Source organism: Mirounga angustirostris, unplaced genomic scaffold, assembly GCF_029215605.1.
Source record: "Mirounga angustirostris isolate CCGP_5_RB_7025 unplaced genomic scaffold, mMirAng1.0.hap1 SCAF_1, whole genome shotgun sequence".
NCBI classification, from domain to species: domain Eukaryota; kingdom Metazoa; phylum Chordata; class Mammalia; order Carnivora; family Phocidae; genus Mirounga; species Mirounga angustirostris.
This window is the reverse complement of record NW_026991709.1, coordinates 128,496,804-128,519,733: the sequence shown is the minus strand read 5'-3', so window position 1 is coordinate 128,519,733 and position 22,930 is coordinate 128,496,804. Positions and strand designations below refer to the sequence as shown.

General features: G+C 40.0%; 1 protein-coding gene and 1 long non-coding RNA gene across 20 annotated transcripts in view; one reads left to right on the top strand and one right to left on the bottom strand.

The window, feature by feature from the left end:
- Positions 1-13,698, bottom strand: part of LOC135364078 (uncharacterized) — a 57,763-nt gene extending 44,065 nt beyond the window's left edge. For 4 of the 5 annotated variants that reach the window (XR_010410554.1, XR_010410549.1, XR_010410553.1 and 1 more), the window contains exon 1: positions 12,804-13,681. This is a non-coding gene — a long non-coding RNA (uncharacterized LOC135364078). Of the gene's footprint in view, positions 1-12,803 lie in introns of all 5 variants that reach the window. The other variant, XR_010410551.1, reaches the window with a different exon arrangement.
- ATP2C1 (ATPase secretory pathway Ca2+ transporting 1) overlaps positions 1-22,930 on the top strand; it is a 165,100-nt gene that overhangs the window by 22,858 nt on the left and 119,312 nt on the right. The window contains exons 1-3 of one of the 15 annotated variants that reach the window (XM_064587943.1): positions 13,785-14,040; positions 14,330-14,512; positions 20,417-20,484. The exons of 11 other annotated variants lie outside the window; for them this stretch is intronic. Coding sequence is in view for 1 of the 4 variants with exons in the window: in XM_064587926.1 (XP_064443996.1) it covers positions 14,507-14,512 (6 nt within the window). In the remaining 3 variants the exon portion in view is untranslated. Of the gene's footprint in view, positions 1-13,784; positions 14,041-14,329; positions 14,513-20,416; positions 20,485-22,930 lie in introns of those variants that run through there. 3 more of the 15 variants (XM_064587950.1, XM_064587926.1, XM_064587936.1) reach the window with 3 other exon arrangements.

Genomic DNA, 22,930 nt, shown 5'->3' with positions numbered 1-22,930 from the left:
ATCAGGCCCGGTACCTCACTAGTGACCAGGTGGTTCCAGATGACTAATTTAAGATTCCATTCCTGGGAGATGCTAAAAGTATAATTAAATTGGGTATTAAGTCTCAGTTTCGTGACGTGAGACTTAGCATAAATAACTCCATTTTGGGCCTGCTGTCCCTTTTTAACAGAGGTCTGAAAGTTATTCAATTTGGGGAACTTCTTCTAAGAAAAAGAATACGAAATTGTAAATACTAAATTAGAGACAAATTGGCTATTAGAATAGAATAAGAAATGACAACAAATTACAAATTTGGGTGACAAATTTGAGATCACAAAATCTGGAAAAATAAGTGTTTTAATAAGTAATGCATCCTAAGGTGTTTTGTTTCTACATTTTTGGGCTTCAGATTTTTTTAATCACCACTTCACATTCTCTAAAGATATTATAAAAAAATAATCCAGATACTCCTTTAATATAGTTAATTTATATTTGTTTTTTATTTGAGTATAGAAAAGTTCCATGGGACTAGCTTCTGGCTCTTTCTCCACTTGCATACTTCAGGTGCTGGGCACCAGGGGATGCATTTATACAAAGATTTCAGGCCTTGTGATTTAGAATAGTAGGGAGTAGAAATATTCTTGGATGTCCTTTCTCTACCAAGACAGCCAGCAATAACTTAGCCATATACAGATAGGACTACAAGCCACATTTGTGTACCTCCCTAAATCCAAATGAAATCTAAACACATCCCTATCTCAACTTCTTTTAAGCCAGATCCAAAATTTTGCCCTTGGGTGCCCCAATGCTGCTTGATAGGAGAAGTGTAAAGAAGGAAAAGTCAGCAAAAAGAGTAACTCTAAAATCAATTGCAATAAAAATATCCTTTGCAAATTTTACCAAACCATAAGACCATGAGAACATTGCTAGAGTCTCTTTAAGGGCCTTGAAAGGGGCCCCTGTGAATGAAGGGCCCTGAAATTTAAGTTTATTTGGTTTCCAAGAGAATCCAGCTCTGGAGGAATGGTATAACACAAAAAATGGTATTTATACCATACATAATACACAAGAGTCCATGCCATAGGGTAGCTTTAAAAGTAATGTTGTATGTGGTCCTATTCTGGGCAGCTTGAACTCCCAACTCCATCGAATGAGATAGAGGATGTTCTTGGATGGAGGATGTTCTTTCAGTGTATTTTGCTCTACAGTAAGTAGCACTATGAAGATGGAGATGTTCTGATACTGTTAAATCTCAAAGGTCCCCCACCCATATGCCCATTTATATTTGCAAAGGACTTGTTATTTGTAACGGAATAATTTGCAAATGCTACAGACCTCAAAACTCCTATATTGGTGTAATTAATATTAAACACACTGTTTACTATCCTTCCAAGCAGGGCAGTTAACACACATAGAGAAAAAAACATGTTATTGCTGTTAAAGACTACATCGTAGAAAGATTATAGCACGAAAGAAAGTCCTTAAGAATTCATTGAGATCTAATCAAGCTATTGCAAACTCATCTGTTATCTGCAATTATAACATAGTTACTGTAACTTGTCTCTGGATAAAATCACCTTTATGTTGGATATCTTTGCTGTATTTTGCTCCTTGGTGATGTATTCAAATGCCCAGTTTTCTCATGTATATCCTCTTTTTTTTTTTTTAAGATATATTTATTTATTTGAGAGAGAGGTAGTGTGTGAGCAGGGGGAGGGGCAGAGGGAGAAAGAGAATCTCAAGCAGACTCCACACTCAGTGTGGAGCCCAACACGGGGCTCGATCTCACAACCCTGAGATTCTGACATGAGCCGAAATCAAGAGTTGGTCACTTAACGGAGGACTGCTTCACCAAGGTGCCCCATCCTCTTAGTAGAAATTCTTTTTTTTTTTTTTTTTTTTTAGGATTTTATTTATTTATCTGACAGAGAGACAGGAGAGAGGGAACACAAGCAGGGGGAGTGGGAGAGGGAGAAGCAGGCTTCCCGCCGAGCAGGGAGCCCGATGTGGGGCTCCATCCCAGGACCCTGGGATTATGACCTGAGCCAAAGGCAGACGCTTAATGACTGAGCCACCCAGGTGCCCCTTAGTAGAAATTCTTAACTCATTTTACTCTTCTTCCTTTGTTCTGCAAATAACTGCCCTTAATGTAAGCAGTCCTTATAATTGTGTCCTATACCATAAACCCTATTATAATATTTACCACTATACTAGGCTATGGCCTGTAAGTACATCTCAAAAAAAATAAAGCACATCACAGAAGTATTTTGGTCTTAAAAGTGCATAGTTTGTAATCAAACTGTTTACACCAATTAGGTAGTGTAAAACCCTATTTCATTAGTCTTAAAAATGATCCTTTTGCTCTATCCCCAACATATAATTTCTGTATAATGTACTTTAGAAAAAATTTTATAGTCTCTGAAATGTTATACAGCTTTATTTTCAATGTTTTGTTTTTAAAGGCTGAAACTATTTCTCTAAGGAATACACTGTTTCAATAGAAAGCTTTTTTTCTACTTAGGAAGTTTTCCCCCACTTCTTTCATCTAACCAGGCTGCTTAAGGTTGATACATCTGGTCAAAGACACATTGTTCCAAAGGTCCTGACCTGAAATAAGAAAACAAGGACTGATTTATAGCTGACAACACAACTATAACTCCATTGCCTGTGCATTGACCCTCTAATTTTTGTTTTCCTCCCTACCAAACTGTGGCTATGCTGATACGATGCTCACAGTTATTTAAGGGGGGAAAAATGTGATCTCTTTATACTTGTATAGTCCTTTCCCCTGGTCATTCAAAATAACTCATTTTAGGCCAACAGGTATCTACTCAAAGAAGGTCAAAGTCCTATAACTTTAAGGCAATTTTTTTTTTAAGATTTTATTTATTTATTTGAGAGAGAGAGAATGAGAGAGAGCACATGAGAGGGGTTAGGGTCAGAGGGAGAAGCAGACTCCCCGCCGAGCAGGGAGCCCGATGCGGGACTCGATCCAGGGACTCCAGGATCGTGATCCGAGCCAAAGGCAGTCGCTTAACCAACTGAGCCACCCAGGCACCCCCGAGGCAATTTTTTTAAGAATTTAATTCATTTTTGGGGAAATGCTGGAGAGGTTTAAAATACTGATATACACTCTCATGCTAATTTTTCAGACTTGAGGACTATTGGCATGATCAAAATATTTTTAGATGAAAGTTTTAAGTTTCCTGTAAATCAGTGTTCAAATTTTAGCACTGGAATCACCTGAAGGACTAAATAATAGGATGCAGGGCCCTACCCCTAGAGTTGCTAATTCAGTAGGTCTGAGGTGGGGCCTCAGAATTTGCACTTCTAAAAAGTTCCCGGGGGTGGTAGGGAGCACAGTTTGAGAACCACTGCTGCAAACCGATATAGCTCATTTGGTGATGCATATTTTCAAAAATCAAAGCTCACAGGGTTTACACCTTCTCAAGCATGTATGCCATTTGGAAGATGGAGAGTCACTGCCAAAGCCGGGGGATAGTGATGATGATTTAAAGCTTCATAGATTCTTAACTGGCCATTTTCAACCATAGCTGCCCTATGCCTAGTAGTGTTATATAATCCTTAGTAATGCAAGAAGTCATTGAACAGTGTCTTGCCATAAGTGTTGAGCGAGATGGTCAAGAAAGAATTCTTGAGACGTTTTATGGTACAACTTAGTAAGTTTATTTAAGTAGCACAGGGACCGGACCTATGGGCTGAAAGAGCTGTAGTTTTGCTGTATGTAGCTGGTGGTTATATGCCTAGTGCTCAAGGGGGAGGTGTAGGGAGTATTAGATCATGAACGTTTTCTTTGAATTTCTACTCGTAGAACTGCTTTCTCAATATTTCTCTGGTGCTTATCATTCAGCTTGGTATTAACTATCAGTGAAATGTACAGGCGGTCATGAGACACTTTATATATGTAGCAACCAGTACGTATTTCATCCTTATCAAAATTATGCAGGCTATAGGTCAGCCTTCTGGGCTAAAGGTGAACATTCTCCTGCTTTTATACCTCATCATAAGAGTAATCTAAAATATGTTTTTATCTTTTTAATTCCTTCTTCTGTAGCTGTTTACTGATTGAAGTGATGTGGCAACTGAGAATTATAATTGTTGATTTAAATAACGGAATATAAAAAAGGTGTAATCATTGTATGTCCTCCATATGAAGTCTTTTTTTTTTTTTTAAGATTTTATTTTTTGCCAGAGAGAGAAAGAGAGCGAGCACAAGCAGGGGGAGTGGCAGGCAGAGGGAGAAGCAGGCTCCCTGCTGTGGGACTCAATCCCAAAACCCTGGGATCATGAAGGCAGATGCTTAACAAACTGAGCCACCCAGGCATCCCCTAAAACTATTATGAAATCTCAACATTAAAAACAAAATCACTCAATTTTACCTTACCCCTATTCTGGTTAATATATAAATATAATTATAAGATCAGAAGAAAGAAAAATTTACCACTTGGAATAAAATGAGTATTCCTATACTGTTCAGTGGCTTTTAGATCCTTACGACATGCGTTTAATATGTATTTTGTTGATTTTTCAATAAAGCATGTTAATGAACTTGTCTCAATTACCTATTGAATAATCTCTCTAAAATGCCTGTCTGTAATTATTTACTGTTAGGATTATACTTCCATTTTAGCAGTAATTTCAACTCTGAGAAGATAAACCCAAGGGATTCTAGAATAGCTTCTGCTTGGAGCATGATTTCCCCAGTGTCCAAAGGTTAAATAAGAACAAGTGAATAGATGTGGACAATGACCAAGCATGTTGTAAAATCAAGTCCTTATTAATTAATACCATTCTTAAATGAGCTATGGGGCAGATATTCTAGGCTCAGGAATTAATGGCCATCAAGGTTTCAGGGTGCCCCATTGAGTTGAAAGATGCAACAAAACAAAATGATAAATTGTAAAAGGTAATTCAATAAGCAGGGCAGCTTCTCACATATTCTCTAGTAGGTCACTGAGGTAGCTTTAAGGAAATAGGAGCCAAGATGGATATTGGACTCCTGGCTTTGACGTTGAATAGGGAGAAATTATTTTTTTTTAAAAGATTTTATTTATTTATTTGACATGGGGTGGGGAGGGGAGAGAGAGCACAAGCAGGGGGAGTGGCAGCCGGAGGGAGAGGGAGAAACAGGCTTCCTGCTGAGCAAGGAGCCCCATGTGGGACTTGATCCCAGGACCCTGGGATCATGACCTGAGCTGAAGGCAGACGTTTAACCGACTGAGCTACCCAGGCTCCCAATATTGAGAAATTCTTGTTCAAAGAGTTTCACCTGTGTTGAGTCCTAGCCTTGTTAGCTATAAAAAGCAATTAACAAGATCTAGTCTGCTTACCTTACAGGGTTGTGAGGATTAAATTTAATTATGTACATGGAAATGTCAACTGAAAAGCCCTAAACAAATGTGTTTTGTTAGCTGTTCAGTGAAAAATGATTCTCATTTCCCTAAAAGTAATACAAATTCTTTAATCAGGTATGCAATCTTTACCTTTCCAAGTGCTTTTCAGGGTTAAAATGAGTGATTTAATCATTTAAACTAGGGAAGAATATGTTTAGGTTTTTTTTTTTTTCTTAATGTCATAGCTTTTTAACTGCTCTAAGTCAGAAAATAGAAAGTTGATGTGCAAACCTCAAAACAATAAATATTTTTATATTGGGGCACCTGGGTGGCTCAGTTGGTTGGGCGACTGCCTTCGGCTCAAGTCATGATTCTGGAGTCCTGGGATCGAGCCCTGCATCGGGCTCCCTGCTCAGCGGGGGGTCTGCTTCTCCCTCTGACCCTCTTCCCTCTCATGTGCTCTCTCTCTCATTCTCTCTCTCAAATAAATAAATAAAATCTTAAAAAAAAATAAATATTTTTATCAAGTTTGTTGGAAAAAAATGACTATGGAAAACTTAATTTTATTTTAGCAATTTCACAGTAGAATCTATCACTAAGTAGTCATTAGCTGAGTAAACAAGAAAAAATAATTAAACAAGAAAAAGTCTGGTCTAGGGCACACAACTATATAAGAAAATGAAAATTCTGAAATCTAACTAGTTTTCAAGAATAATGTGCAGAATAGCGTAATTTAAAAATACTCCTGATTAGTAATAAGTAAAATTTGTCAAAGGAGTTTCTGAAATTAACAGCCATTTTTTAACTTTATATGCTAATATGGAAATCACCTAATTTAAAAAACAGACAATACTCCCTTGTTCAGTTTTTTTTTACTTACATCTTATTCTGTAACTTCCCATTGATTAACATTGCCTTTACTATTTAAAGTACTTTAACATTTTATCATTTGCATATGTCATAGTATTTTGAATTCTTTTAACTTGTATCAGAGCAGCCAACCAAATAATATTTATCTAAAGCAAACTGATTTTTTTCTCATTTAAGACTCTATCAGGGCGCCTGGGTGGCTCAGTTGGTTAAGCGACTGCCTTCGGCTCAGGTCATGATCCTGGAGTCCCGGGATCGAGTCCCGCATCGGGCTCCCTGCTCACCAGGGAGTCTGCTTCTCCCTCTGACCCTCCCCCCTCTCATGTGCTCTCTCTCTCATTCTCTCTCTCAAATAAATAAATAAAATCTTAAAAAAAAAAAAAAAGACTCTATCAGTTAGGATGCTTCCAGCTGCAAGAAACAGAAAATATAATTGTTTATTATCTCATATTAAAGGACATTCTGTGGTAGGACAGGATCCAGGATTGGCTCATTTGTTAGCTTAATTATGCATTAAAGGACTTGGCTTCCTCTGATCACTGCTTTGCCATCCTTGGTGTTGGCTTTTTGGAGGAAGAGGGGTAGGTAGGGTAATGAGGTGGCTGCAGCACTTCTAAACATTCAAAATTACAGGGAAGGCTTGTTAAATCACAGATTGTGGAGTCCAACCACCCAGAATTTCTGACTCAGTAGGTCTGAGTGGGATCTGATAATTTGCATTGCTAATGAGTTCCCAAGTGATGCTGATGCTGCTGGTAGTGGGGACCACACTTTGAGAAACACTAATTTTGACTAATGATCCTGGAGGGGAATGGATGTTTGAGGATTACTGGTAACATTCATTACAAGATGTACTTTATCATTTGGAATGTAACAGAGAGTTCCTTTTGCTCTCCTCATAGGGCCTGATGCCATTTTTAGTCTGTCAGCTTCCTGTTCAATATTCTAGAGAGAGACACTGCTCATTTTGAATACCAATATTCCTATGGTTGAGGTAGCAGTTTCTTAGAAAATAGTTTTGCATTCAACTGTTTGAACTAGGGACTGCTTGAGCCAGTGCAAGCTCCAAATTTGCACTTCAGCTTATTTGTTCCTGGCCTGTATAAAGCTTTTTTCCCCTTTCTTTCCAGAATCCCCATTTTTTTTTTTTTTAAGATTTTATTTATTTATTTGACAGAGAGAGACACAGCTAAGAGAAGGAACACAAGCAGGGGGAGTTGGGGAGGGAGAAGCAGGCTTCCTGCTGTGCAGGGAGCCTGATGTGGGGCTCGATCCCAGGACCCCGTGATCATGACCTGAGCCGAAGGCAGACGCTTAATGACTGAGCCACCCAGGCACCCCAGAATCCCCATTTTCTTAATCCCCCAAATATAGAATATTTGGCAATATCGTTATTTTTAATATCTTCTGAAATAAGCTACATAAACCTTGCCTTTTATAACCAAGAAAGCAAAAATAAAGTTGTCTGAAGGTACATATAAATGCTGCTAATCTAATTTCCCATCTGATCATTATTTGTAGTGATGAATTTTCTAACTTGAAGATTTAACCGTTTGCTTGTGTTGCAAGAACTCCTTTCTGCCAATTTGTAATTTTCCTTCTCTATCATCTATCTTATAAACCATCTTGCCAAATTGCATTTCTCCTTTCTCTGTTAGCTGTTTCATAAACCATCTCTTTGGTGTGGGTTCCCTATTTTGTGTAGTATGCTCAATAGGAATATGGTCTGTAGACTTGCATGACTGTCCAGGGCTAAACTTGAGAATCCTCATAAAACCTTGGGCAATTTCTGTGCTGTTGATCTCCCTCTCTAATTTATTATCATAATGGCATTTTTGTGCCTTTTTTCTCATTTGTTCTCACAATAGGAAGCACGGTGGAGAGGGATGATTTCTGCAGGGGGCCTGGACTTGGGACAAGTTCAGGCAAAGATGCAAGCTTTGCAAAAAATATTTGACTTCTAGAAAATGGTGGGGTAGAAAACTTTTAAGTGCAAAACATACCATTTTGGTAGTCTGAGGAAAAGCAACCTTTCCCAAAGCTCTCTCCAGTGTGCAACACAGTATACAAAGATTGAAAATGTTTCTGATGTGAAATTGAGGATTTGAATGGACGTAGGGGGCCCAGGCTATTACTGCCAACACAGCAAGGGATCAGCAGATATAATATGGAATCTGTCTGATAGTTTCAACTAATTTATGACAACCAACCTATCTGTAAAGCTTACAAAATGAGGAGAATGCTGGCCAGTGGCAACTTAGTGTAGTTGGCTATTCTAAGGCCTGTTGCTTATACCTAGTCTCCAAGCTGTCTTGTCCAAGAATTAAGAGTAGATTCCTGGATACTTAAGGTAATAACCGAAGACCGTGCAGGACATGATAGTGCTTTTGACTTTGTCACGCATTGATATACATGCCATCAAAACCCAAAGCACAAGCTCAGCTTGTGCATGGAAGCAGCCACCTCAACATCATTATGTTTTTTTTGTTTTGTTTTGTTTTTTTAAATTTTATTTATTTATTTGACAGAGAGAGAGAGACAATACAAGTGGGGGGGGAGGGGAGAGGGAGAAACAGGCTCCCCTGGAGCAGGGAGCCTGATGCGGGGCTCGATCCCAGGACCCTGGGACCATGACCTGAGCCGAAGGCAGCCGCTCAATGACTGAGCCACCCAGGCGCCCCAACATCGTTATGTTTTAATTTCAAATGGTTATCTGGGTTCAAAATCTGGGTGTGAAATTTCATCTGCTTTGAGTAGTGCTCAATTTTTAATACTTCCTACAATGATTAGGACTTATTCTTGTTTAGACCAAGTTGTACTAGTTAACCCCTTTGTGGTTCGGAGATTTAAGTTCAATCTTAAACCTTGGAAAATCCCTTAATTCTTTGCTTTATAGGAAAGTAGCTCATGTTTTAGTTTGATCACAGGTAGCAAGTAGCAAAATCAAAGGTGGGATTATGTTTAAAAAATAAAAAGGTGGGGGGACACCTGGGTGGCTAAGCGTCTGTCTTTAGCTCAGGTTTTGATCCCAGGGTCTTGGGATCGAGTCCCACATCAGGCTCCCTGCTCAGCGGGGAGCCTGCTTCTCCCGTTGCCTGCTGCTTCCCCTGCTTGTGCGCTCTCTCTCTCTGACAAATAAATAAAATATTAAAAAAAAAAAAGTGGGATAATGTTTATTCATTCAACAACATATATGTATTTATGATGACCATTTTCCAGATTACCCATTTATTCAATAGGTCTTTATTAGATATTTACTACAGACCAATGATTTTGGGCCAGAGATGAATTATGCCAGTTTGGAAACTAGACAGAATATCCTTTAAATGGGTACATTTTTACCTCAAGATAAATCTTGGCATGTATATAATATGGAATATTGTATGTCTATTTTCCGTGGAAACAATGAAGTCCAGAGATGACTTCTGGATATGGGACTCATACTCACTTTGCTCTTCCTCTTTCCCTTTTTTTTTTTTTTAAAGCTCTTATTTATTTGAGAGAGTGAGCAAGAGAGAGCTCACAAGCAAGGGAGTGGCAGAGGCAGAGGGAGAAGCAGACTCCCTGCTGAGCAGAGAGCCTGATGCGGGGCTCCATCCCAGGACCCTGGGATCATGACCTGAGCTGAAGGCAGATGCTTAACCTACTGAGCCACCCAATCGTCCCCCTTTCCCTTTCTTATCCTCATCTGTGCTCCCACCTACCCCTCACCTCCAATCCAGAAGATTGGTAGTACATACCAAAGATCCCAAATATCACCACAGGCTCAGAACTTGTTGAATGAGGAAACTGAGTCATATATAAACTTTGAAAATTAAAAAAGCACACTTACAATTCTCTAGTTTCTTCTGCTAGTTTCAGCAAGGAAATGCTAGCAAGTGTAGAAGCTATGCAATTTTGTGGGCTGATAAAATATTTGTAAAGTACTTGGGTATCTCTGTGCTTAGTAAAGCCAACCAAATACAGGTAGATCATTTTTGAGCTCATTTGATTTTTATTCTTGCTTCTAATTTTTACTCTTCCAGTACAGCTAAGATAGAGAACCAAGCAGATGTACAGCAATTCTGGCAGGTGATTGTTAGACACTGATTCGATATGATGCTTCTTTTAGTAAGACTGTATTTCCCCCAACTTGACCCCTAGCATGTCCTTTCTCTCACAGGAAGAAAAATACTTCTGTTGTTCTGTTTGAATAGGTTAGCTTATAACAATAAAGCACTGTGTCTTTATATGCTTTTAAAATATCTACCTTAAAAAAAATGACAACTTTTTTTCTAGCAGCTAGGTAAAATTCCTTAACTATTAATCTTTGGTACTTAAAACAACGTTAAAATAGCCTTTAAAATAAAACATTAATAGGGGCGCCTGGGTAGCTCAGTAGGTTAAGTGTCTGCCTTCGGCTCAGGTCATGATCTCAAAGTCCTGTGATTGAGTCCCACATCAGGCTCCCTGCTCAGCTTGGAGTCTGCTTCTCCCTTTCCGTTTGCCCCTCCCCCTGCTTGTGCTCTGTCTGTCTCTCTCTCTCTCAAATAAATAAATAAAATCTTAAAAAAAATAAAATAAAACATTAAGGAAAGATTTTAAAACAACCTTTTCCAGGTTAATTTTTAAATCCTAAAGGGCCACATATTTCTTCATCATCCAGGTTTATAAAAATGCCATCTATCAAATTTGTTATTAATAACAAGATGCCTCACATCCTTTGTGTAATAAGGCACAGTATAAATAAAATTTGAACACCATGACTATCCTTCCTCAATCTTCCCTATTTGTAGTATTTCCCCCAAGCAGAGGTACCTGACAAATTCCCCTTTATTGCTCATATGTGGAACACTTTTTGCATCAGATATATTTAATTAATTTTGTAGGTTAAATATTCAGAACCAAATGAGTAGATTTTTAGAGCACTGATTCATAAAGAAGAAAACAGAGGGAACTTGAACATAATACATTTCATTGCCATTAATCTAATTAATCTCATTCTAGCTAGCTAATAGTCTGTTTTGCTTGTTTCTCTGTATAATCTTATACAGTGCCTATAATTTACGACCTGTCTTCACTTTATCAGATCCTCACAACAATCTTTTGAGGGAAAGGATAGTTATTATGCATACATCTGTATCTAAAATATAATATATATGTATGTATATGTACAGGTGAATGTATATATATGTAATGCAGTGTACATGTATTTTAGTCCCCTTCCCCCAAGATGAGGAGGTGGAGATTGCTAATACAAAAGTCTCATGGCAGGTTAGCTGGTCGGAGGAGAGAATGCTGAAAGAAGGAAGAGGATTTCTTTTTTCTTTTTCTTTCTTTTTAGGAAGAGGATTTCTGAAGCTTATGGCTCAAGCATTCCCCACTGCTCTGGCTTGAACAGTGTTAATAAATGCTATCTTTCATTTACATAGGAAGTCAAAGCTGGTGCTAGTGATGTTGGCTAGCTTGGTAGAAGAGGTGTTCAGACACAGAACAGAGGATCACTCTATGGAGATGTGTTGATAAGGCTGAAGGATCAGCTGAGGGGTTGAACTAGCTATCCTTAAAGGCTTTTTGCTGCTCCCAAGCCCAGGAGTTTGTGAGATGACTGATGGTGGATTAAGAATGCAGGCAGTGTGTAACAGTTCTTCTGGACAAAGCTGGTTTTATCCAGTTTCTTTTTTGCCTTAGTTATAGGAACAATGGCTTTCACAATTTAGGCAACCAAAAAGTAAAATTCCACTGTAAGCTACTTTAGGTTTAAGCCATGGGGTGATATATCTTTGGGGGAGTTAGTTTTGAATTCTGTGTTAATGCTGGGGTTTTGCAGTGCACAACAGATAATTCTGAAGTTACCTCAGAAAAAATGCCTGAGCTTGGGGTGTATGGGGTAGCTGGGTGATGGTCTTTGGGGAGGGTATGTGTTGTGGTGAGTGCTTTGTGTTGAGTAAGACTGATGAATCACAGACCTGTACCCCTGAAACAAATAACACATTATATGTTAATAACAATAAAAAAAGAAAAATGTCTTAGCTAATTAAGGCAATCCAATATCAAATTTTGTATAGGGAAATTACCCTCAATTTTGTAAGATCATATGTTAATATCGAATAATGTCTACATTTACATTTTCTACTTTACGTGCTTATGTTTTTAATACAATGCTGTGGTGTCAAGGTCCAATAAGTATAGTAACTAATAATCATTACAAATTGATTACAACATTGAGCAAGAGATAGCACATTCCTTGTTTTACAAATGAGGTTTATAACACTGTTGGCTGGGCAAAAATCCCTAAGCATGTAAGCCAAAGGTGTGTTATAGATAGTAACTCTAAGACTAGAAACTAGTTCATCCTGATTTTTATGGTTTGTTTTGGAATTTAATAGTGACCTCGTTGAATAAAATCTTAACGTATCTTCATTGAAAAGTAAATCTAGAAAGCTGTCCAGAACTTTTGATCCTAGACTAATTCCACAGGGTTAAATAGGGAACACAGGTAACCCGGTCCATTTATTTTGACGTTGAACATGTGGTCAGAGAACATATCGGGAAGTGTTACAGGACCTGAGATAAGGGGCAAATTTTTTAATGAGAATAAGTGGTGATGGAGAAAAATACCTCTAGCACACAAGGGAGGACTCCTGCGGTTTTTACAGTTCTTTGTGGCGAATGCGGTCGAACTCAGAAGGTGTAGCCCTGCCCTCTAGTGGATTTGGGTGCGAGAAGACTTAGGTTTAGTCTCCGGTTCCGGGCCAAAGTTTATTAACATCAACCGTCCATAAAAAAGTCACTTACTGGGGGGTCTGGGTGAGATGCTGAGCAAGTGAAAGGTTCAAGTGGCAAAAGACATAGCCAGTGCTGGAGGTAATTCCCGTTCTTCGGCTTCCACCCCTGGACGCTCGGTTTCTAGTGGCTCCAACCTTTCGGGTTCCACACACGTGAAAAGGCTGAGTCCTGCCTTCTCATTACACACAGGCACTTCAGCAGATCCCTTAGCGGGATAGAACCTTGGGAAGTCGCCCCGCGATGACCTGCTCCCGCAAGTCAGAGCAAAGCAGCTGTAACAGGGGTCTGCAAGTGAGGTTGGGAAGTCCCAGTGAGAACACCAGAGTCCCTCTGCGTTCGCCCCTTCCCTCGGAGGTCCTCGCGTCGCCCGCCGAGATTGTGACGGCCACCCCGACGGGAGGGGCTTCCCAGGTCGCCTTTGTTGAGGGCGCTCAAATACCTCGGGGACAGGGAGCATGATCGTACCTGCCCGCTTGGCCCTACCCCGCGGCTGCCTCTTGAGAATGCGTGCCCGGGGCTGGGGAGCGGGTGGGTCTCCGACCCTCGCGCCCAGTGGGTGCGTAGAAACGGGCAGGTACCGTCCCAGGGGTCAGCGAAGAGCCTCCACAGGGAAGGTAGGGCCGGGGCGGGGCTCGGGCCCAGCGCGCCCTCGTACGGGACTGCTCCGCACCCAACCAGAGCCCTTTCGGGCGGGCGGCCCGGCCTTCGCTTCATTTCCGCCGTCTGCGCCTGTGCGTGCGAGTGCGCAGGCGCGCGCTCCTCTCGCAGCGGAAGTAGTAGCGACAAAGCTCGGTCCGCGGCGGGCCCGGGAGTACGGGGCGTGCTGGGGCGGGGGGCGGCGGGGAGGGGCCGAGCGCAGGAGGCGGAGGCAGGAGCAGACCAGCGCGGCCGCGCCGAGCCGGCCGGGCCGACCCTGACGGGTCCCCTCACCTCCTCTCCTTTCCCCTCCCCGACCGCCCTCCCGTTCGCTCCTTCCTGACGCCGGGAGCAGGCTCTTGCCTGGCGCCGCCGCTCGGCGAGCCACTCCTCTTCGCTCCAGGCACGCGGGGCGCTCCCGCGAGCCTCGCGGGTGAGTCCCCCGCAGCCCGGAGGAAGGGGGTCTGGGGCTTTGGGAGGGCACCGGCATTACCTATTGCCCCCCATTTCCAGAAACTTCCAGGTCCTGAGGGAGGGAGCGGCCGGTGATACCCCAGCTTGGGGGTGTCTCTAGGGCGCCGCCCCGCCGGCTTGAGCTGGGGGCGTTGCGGGGCTGAGGGGGTGGGCATGCGATCTGGGGGCTCCCGACGTGGTGGCGGGGCGGGGGTCTCCCTCCTCGCCCTCTCTGTCGTCAGCGCCGCTTCTCCTGGTTTCTCTTGCAGATGCTGCTGCTAGGGGTGGTGGGAGCAGCCGTGGGACGTGTGGCCGGGAGAGGGGGTGACAGCCTGGGATTCCGGGGGCTTCTCTTCCTTGTCCTCCTCTCCTCTCTATTCCCAGTGTGGCCGCGGCTGACACTAAAGACTTTGTAGCCATCAACCCAAGTGCAGTTTCGATGGAAAATGAAGGTAAAGGCCCCTGGCAGACGGGTTGCAACGCGGAGTTGAGGGTGTGGTGGTTTGCTTTTAAGTTGCCTTTCTTTTTCCACCTTTTTGTTTTCCTGATTTTATTTTTTCCTTTGTGAAGTATACAAGGAATTGCTTTCTTCGGATATTAGCTTTTATTTTGGTAACATAGAGCATTTCGGAAATTAAGGCACTGTGGGTTGACTGAGCTTTATTCCGCTTTCCTGAGAAAGCTGCTGTCTTTAGCTTAGGGAATGGAAAGGAAGTTTTCATTTCAGATAGCATCTGTGCTTGTTTAAATAGCTGTTTGAAAGGAATCACTCGAGGGGAAGTGGAAATGGAGAGGGAAGGGGATGGACTGCATCTCTGTATATTTGCATATGGAAACAATTTTTTATTAACTCAGATTTGTTTTTCAGTTCAGAAAAAATAATTTTGAATTTAACAGAATGTTTTGAGGTGATTTCCTTTCTTAAAGTTCCTCCTTATTTCAAAACATCATTTAGGAGGTTGACAGTGGAACTTGTTTGTCTACTGTGCACTTTGGACCACTAAATTATCATTCACACGTTACTGGATTCCTTTGGTCTCATTAAAATATTTAATGCTTTTCATTACACGGTACTGGTTATTTTCCAAAAGCGTTGAACAATTCTGAATATGATTTTCTCTCCTGAAACGACCACATTTATTCTGTGGTCTGAATTCTGACTTGTGTATGATAATCCCCCCCCCCCCCCCCCCCCCCCCCCCCCCCCCCCGCCAAGTCTGCAAGATGCTATGAAACATACTTAGAAATTACAATTTGTCTTCTTGTATCTTTTGGTTTTTATAATCTGTAACTGGTACAGAGGAGATGGAATGGGGTTTTTCAGTTGCTTTCTCACTTTCCGTTTTTGAGAATGTAAGTTCAGTTGTCCTAAGTAGAACTGGTAATTTTAGGGTAGATGTTTCTTCTATGCATAATTTGTTTTGCTGCCCAAGACCCTGGGATATGTGGGAAATACAAGAGGCACGATTATATTGCTCAGTTTTACTCTAGATGGATAATTGATGGAAGACATTTTCTGAAATACTAAAGTATGTAACTGCAGAGGAGTTAGACCATCTAATTGGGTCTTTAGAAACAGCATTTGAAAGCAGTGATGTTTTTGTCTGGTGTTAAGGAAAAATCACTTTTCTGAGGCTTTCTCTTCTTTGTCTTGGTTTACAGATTTCAGAAAGACAAATCCTTTCTTCACAAGAGACAAAGAGTATTAAATGCATTCATATACCTGTTTCTTGGTAGTTGTATCTTAAATAACATCAATAATTCCTGCTTTCAGAGTGTTACCAGATTTAAGAGAGTAGCCCAAAGTAGGTGTATTCTTAGAGGTTGCTTTTGTTTTTTGATCTCTTAGGAAAAGGAGCATGACTAATAAAGCTGACTCTCATATTGTCTATTGGCGTGAGAGGGAGTGGTGGTGAGATGGGAGCATGGTGCATGCTTGTGTCAGACTGAGTTTGTATTATTTGGCCTCATAATAAAAGATACAATTCTTAAAAACTTGCAGGGGTTTTCTGCCTGTAATAATCAAGAGGCCTTTGGCCTTTTTTGTCAGTTTCTCATTACCATAACAGTTTTTCTTTTCTCATATTTAAACATCTTTAAGAAGAATTTGCATATAACCTAGAATTTTCAGTGGACTGTTTTGAAATACATAGAATATTATTGCTTTTCTTTTTATAGTTAGTATTCTCCTTTGACATGGTGTATCAATATCTTGGGAGTGTGAAAAAAAAATGATTCAAACCATGCCTTAACCACTAAAAGTTGAGTGACTTTAAGCAAATTACAGTTGACTCTTGAACAATGTGGGACTTAGGGGCGCCACCTCCCCCAGTTGAAAATGTACTATAACTTTTGACTCCCCCAGAACTAAACTACTAATAGCTTACTGTTGACTGGAAGCTGTATGATAATCGATAATAAAGTCAATTAACACATATTTTGTATATGTATTATATACTGTATTCTTACAAGAAAGTAAGCTAGAGAAAAGAAAATTATAAGGAAAATACATTTACTGTACTGTAAAAAGTCTTGATGTAAGTGAATCTGCACAGTTAAAACCTGTGTTCAAGGGTTAACTGTACTTCACCTTTCTTAGCCTCTGTTTCCTCCTCTATAAATTGGGATTGATGATACTTAGTTTACATAGTTAAGAGGGTGCAATCAGAAACTTGGGAGAGAGGAAGGAATTTAAGAGCATGTGCTGTGGAGCCAGGCAACCTGATTTGAATGCCAGATCCCCACTTAGCATAATTTGGCTTTTTGTGCTTCAGTTTCTTCATCTATAAAATAAGGGTATTGATAGAACCTGCCATATGACACTGTAGTTTTATTTTATTTTATTTTATTTTTTTTAAAGATTATTTATTTATTTATTTATTTGACAGAGAGAGACAGTGAGAGAGGGAACACAAGCAGGCAGAGTGGGAGAGAGAGAAGCAGGCTCCCCGCTGAACAGAGAGCCCGATGTAGGGCTCGATCCCAGGACCCTGGGATCATGACCTGAGCCGAAGGCAGACGCTTAACGACTGAGCCACCCAGGCGCCCCGACACTGTAGTTTTAAAGATTTTATTAATTTGAGAGAGAGAGAAAAAGAAAAGGAGCAGGGGGTGGGGGCAGAGGGAGAAGGAGAAGCAGACTCCCTGCTGAGCAGGGAGCCGGATCCGGGACCCTGGAATCATGACCTGAGCAGAAGGCAGATGCTTAACCAACTGAGCCACCCAAGCCCCCCCCCCCCCCCGCCCCCGCCATGAGATTGTTACAAGCATTTAGAACAGTATCTGGCACATAGTAAGTGCTCAGCAAATGATTATTATAAATAGCCTAACTCAGTGTTTGCATACTGTTATGCCATCTGGCTTTAATGTTATGATAGCTGAATATTGAAAGGAGGAACAGTAGTGCCAAAATGCTCTGTATGAAGTTGTTATTAGTTAGGGAATGGGTGAGTCAAGTACAGAATTTTCTGTACTGTTATGGCTTTAATTCTATAGAGAAAGTTGGGGCTCCAGCAAGAAACCAGAGGCCAGTGTGGAAGGAGACAGGTTTGGATTTGAATCCTGACAGGTAACTTTTTCCTCTCCTAAAAAAATCTGATGAGTTACTGTGTTTCTAAGTTTTCACATCTGTAAATGGGATAATGCCCTCTTGGAGGTTTGATGTGAGGAACAAATGAAGCCTGGTATGTGAAGTGCCCAGAATGATTGTTGACACATGGTTAGCATGCATTAGTGATTGAGTGATTACTGCTGTTCCCCAGAAAGAGACTCCTAGTAGGTATGTAGATAAACTACATCTCTAGGTATGTACAGTGTAGAATTATAGTGGCTCCCAAGGGCATTAGCATGAAGGTTCTTAGATAGTGTGCCGTGTCTACAATGGTTGTTGGAGGGGATAACTTCATCCTTGTGGTTCATTTTAACAAAGCTGGTAATTTTCTTTGGCACTTCAGTTTCAATTTTTCTGGACCTTTCTCCCATGTCTCACTTAAACTGTTAACAGCCGAGCTTACCCAGTTTTTAGCCTTAGCCTCCAGAATGCTTTGTGAATATTTCCTGCCAGTCACAGGAAGTATTTGAAGTGTTAATTTCCTGGAGTTTCCCGGATTGGTCCTAGACATCCCTTTGTGGAACTCCTTTTGCATGTTTGGAACTCCTTTTTGCATGTTTATTTTGAATTTAGATACCACTTAGGAATCTGAGATGTACAAGTAAATGGCTCTTTTCCTGATTTTTAAAAAAATTAATTAATTATGCTTAAAGGGATGGCTTATTTAGAAAGGTATTTCTAGCTGGAGAATTTTGCAGATAGTTTTTTCTATCCAAAGGGTTTCTGACCCTTTGGAATAAATTTGGCCTTTCTCATAGAAAAATATGAATTTAATGTACCTGAAACTGATATAGCTTTAAATATTTCTTTGACTAGTGCATAAAAATAATTTCAAGATTTCAGGACATGTTTAATTTATAGTTATAGGCAGGGCTAATAGGTCTAGAAAAAATTCCCCTGATCTTTTTGGATAGCATTTGGCAATGATAGTATTTTTTATTTACACTTTTCTTTAAAAATAGTTTCTTGGTCAAATGATTAATCATCTAAGAATGTCTCAAGAAAAGATTGTGTGTTAGGATAAGGATAGTTGGAGGAACTGTAAGTAAAATGGAGAAACCACCTTAATTGCCTTCCTTTGACTAGAAATAGGAAGCCAGATTATAAAAATATTTTATATCTTTAGGTATGGAAAACATATTTTGTTTGCACCTTTGTCAATAAAGTAATATTCTTAATATTTCTAGAAAAGAGTTGAAACTGAAAGAGTTGAAACTGAAGAGCATCTTATAAAATGTAGTAATTTAACCCAGAGGAAGGATGCTGCAGAGATTATTTGTAAGCACTAGCTTCCTACAGTTGAATCCTAAATACTTGATTTGTCTTAATGTTTTTATCATTCAATGTCAGCAGAATTAAACTGTTAACTGAAGCAGTGTTGATCATAATAGTCTCCTAGGAACACACCCCTAGGGGATTCAAGGTTGATTTTCTTTTGAGATCTTAGTTAACCATAATATGTTTAGGTTATATTTTGTTTTAAAGCTGGAGAGAATACCATAACTTGATGGTAAAGGTAGCTGGTGTGAATTTTAAATTACATAGTTGTTAAATGTAACATTTTAAACAACTCTTTTAAGGGTTAGTTCAAAAGGTCCTCCACTATTTACTTTGTTAAAAGACATATTCTTTTTATAGTGATTTCAGGCTTCAGTTGTGACAAGATTATCTTTATGATTTTCATATGGACAAGTGTTGGTAAAAGGCAGTAAAATAAAAACTGATTGGGCGAACTCTGTATTAAAGCCATGATGTTGTACAGCAAAGTATTTCTCTGAAAAAGAAATGTCAGGCTAAATTGATGCATTTGTTAATTATGTCTTCCATCTTCAATGCTTTAAGTTACTATTGAGGAAAGCATAAATCTTGGAATTACAAGGAAATTACTCAAATTGTGTTGAATGAAATTAGTTTAGGCTAGGCTTATTGGATACATTTAGAAAAAATTTGAGTGAAATGTTGCAAGGGTATGGTATCATAGGTTATAGCCAAAAAGAAACTAATAGTGTGGGTTAAAAGTAGCACCTTAAAATGGCTGTAACTGGGCATCTAATTCAGCTTTAATCACTGCTTTTTCTTTCTGCTACAGATAATAGAGAATGTGTGAATTGGAATTATTTAACATACCTATTAATTACAGTTGCTTAATTAAGGCTTTTGGCTTGACTTTTGATCTTTTCATAAAGGCGTTGTCCTAAACAGGATATGCATGATACGTCTTTATTCTTTCTGAAAATTGTGAGACATGGAAACATCCTTGTAGAAATTATTTTCACTTATTTATTTACTTGAAGAACCTGACAAAGTTGGAATAGCAGTAGGATCCTGACACTAAATATATTTGCCACTTTATAGGAAAACTCAGAAATGATAACAGAAGCAGAAATATTTAGGATGTCACCCATCATAATTTTCTTGAATATTTTTTAAAACTGGGAAGTATAAATCAAAACTTTTGATTAGGTTGTGAATTTCAGATACTGGATTTAAAGTTATCTTGATTGTGGGGTCTTAAAAAGGATAAAGCATTTTCTAAGGATCATTAATACAATAAAATTTTGTTCCCTGCCTAAGGGACAGATAAACTTTAAAACAGGTCCTGGATTCCCTCTTATCTTAAATCAGAGCTTTTCATTTGCAGTATAAATAAATTAGTTTCTTGGTGCTATATATTCATATATGTTGTGAATATATCTTTATGTGCCTTTGTAATTATTTCATTATTTTGTTTGACCATCTCTTTTAGACTTTCCGTAGTGGAACGTTTGCATTACCTACCTTCATCTGGCTTTATATATTGGGAGAGGCAGAAAGGTTAGTTGGATCAAATTTTCTTTGGGAATCTCCCCTCTCTTTTCTGTTGTCAATTGTACATTCCCGAAGAGCAGGCAAAAGCTGTTCATGGCACAAGTGCCCGAAATAACATGCAAGCTGCTTTTTAATGGCTATGCAAACTAATCTCTGCTATGTCCTTTTCTTAATGCTTGTCAGGGTTGCTATTTACTGAGAGTTAACATCTGACTGTGAAAGTGTCAATGGTCATGGGTGCCTGGGTGGCTCAGTGGGTTAAGCGTCTGACTCTTGATTTCGGCTCAGATTATGATCTCAGGGTTCTGAGATTGAGCCCTGCGTGGGGCTCTGCACTGGGTGTGGAGTCCGCTTGGGATTCTCTCCTCTGCCCCTCCAATGCACGTTCTCGCTCGCTCGCTCTCAAAAAAAAAAAAAGGGTCAGTGACCAGATGGGAAATTCCAGTTTCTTTTCTCACTCCAGAAGAGGAGGGTTTGAGGTCTGCCAGTTTGAGGTCTGCCAGCCCCCTACCCTAGAGGCTGGTATTCAGTTATGATATCTTTATGTATACCCTTCATTCCTTTGAGGGACCAAGAGAGATTAGTTCCTTCTGATTTTTTCTGTTCCTAGAAAAAAAGAGAGGAGATGGGCTGTGTTTATATTAGAAGGATGGGAATGGAGAGTGGGGATGGATGAGAGAGACATTTTACTCCTAGGAAAAACCGGCAGAAGTTGGGTAGTAATTAGATACAGAAAATGAAGGGGAAGGTTGAGTCAGAATGACTACAAGCTGTTCAGCCAGCATAACTGGGTGAGTAGAAGTACTGTTGGCTAGTTGGAGGAGTTAGCTGAGTTGGCGACAGGCCAAGCAGAGTATGTCAGAGGTCAGACTGTCATGGCTTGCATGTCATAGGTCTGTGTATGGAGGGAGGCTTTAAAATTGAACACCAATTGGGCTAGAAGACTAGGGTTCAAAGTGAGCTCTTGAGGGCAAAGACCCTCAGTTGCCCCTAATTCATTTTGATTAGCATTTGGCATGTAGCTATTGTCCATTGAATGAAAATGCTGGCTTCTTCACTTTTATTGGTTCTCAGCTAGGGGTGATTTTGCCCTCCAGGGACATTTGGCAATATCTAGAGATATTTTAGTTAAAACTAGAAGGGTGCTACTGGCCTCCAGTGAGTAGAGGCGAGGGATGCTGGTAAACATCCTACCGTGTACAAGACAGTCCCTTCCCCTTGACCCCCCAACAAGGAATTAACTGGCTCTAAATGTCAAGGGTGCTGAATTTGAGAAACATTGTTCTAACCAAGGGCCAGGAAGTTAACTCCTCTAAGCCTTGGTTTCCTCACTTGTAAAGGGATGATGATGTATTCTACTTCAAGCTTGTTAGGATTAAATAGGGCTAGGTGCCTGGCATGAAAGGGCTGCTCAGCAAATGCTAATTTCCCTTACCTTGGTTGATGAAAATGAGGAAATTATTTTTGTCATTTGTCTATTAAACAACTTCTAATTTCAAGGCTTCACATATTTTTCTGAGAGATGAATGGAATGCCCGGGAAACCTATAACGGTTTTTATAATCTTAATGATTCTGTCATGGTTGCATCACATTATGGTTTTGGGTTTTGAGTATTTCATGATTTGTAATTAGCAGTAGGTAGAAATGTTGAAATCTGGATTAAATGTTTTACCTACTAATGAGGTTAAACTCATAATTTTACTTGCTGTGAGATCTTTTACTGTTTGAAAGAAATTTTACTGTTCTTTGAAATCAAAACTGAAGTGTTGTGAGTTACTTCTTTTGGAAAATGCCAGACCTGTGTCTGTAAAGCTCTTTCCTTTTTTATCCATTTACAAAATTTCAAGTAGATCTTCTCTGAAGTCGTAACTCTTTCTCAGATTTACTTTTTTTTTTAATAGGAAATTTTCTCTTTTTTAAAAGATTTTATTTATGGAGGGCAGAGAGAGAGAGAGAGAGAGAGAGAGAATGAGTGGGGGAGGGGCAAGGGACAGGGAGAAGCAGACTCCCCGCTGAGCAGGGAGCCCCACATGGGGCTCAATCCTAGGACTCTGAGATCCTGACCTGAGCTGAAGGCAGACGCTTAACTGACTGAGCCACCCAGGTGCCCCCCTTAGATTTACTTATTAAGGTCTTCATTAGGTAGCTTTCTTTTACTTAAGAAAAAGTACTTTTTTTACTCTTTTGTGAAGTGTAGAGATTACCACCAGCTCTTTGACTCATGCTAGGGTCAGGATACATGTATTTTCGATTTTAATACAAGGACCATAACCTTGAAAATGTATTCTAGCCATAGCCTCACCGTGTTTACTGATCTGTTTACATGTACCTAGTTGTGTACCATTCTCCTTTTTAAGGAGTTCTTTGCTGCTTTCTCTTTCCTTTTAGGGAAAAGATTGGTTTAGTCTCCCTATACTTTTAATATCCCCATCTATAACATGAGATTAATAG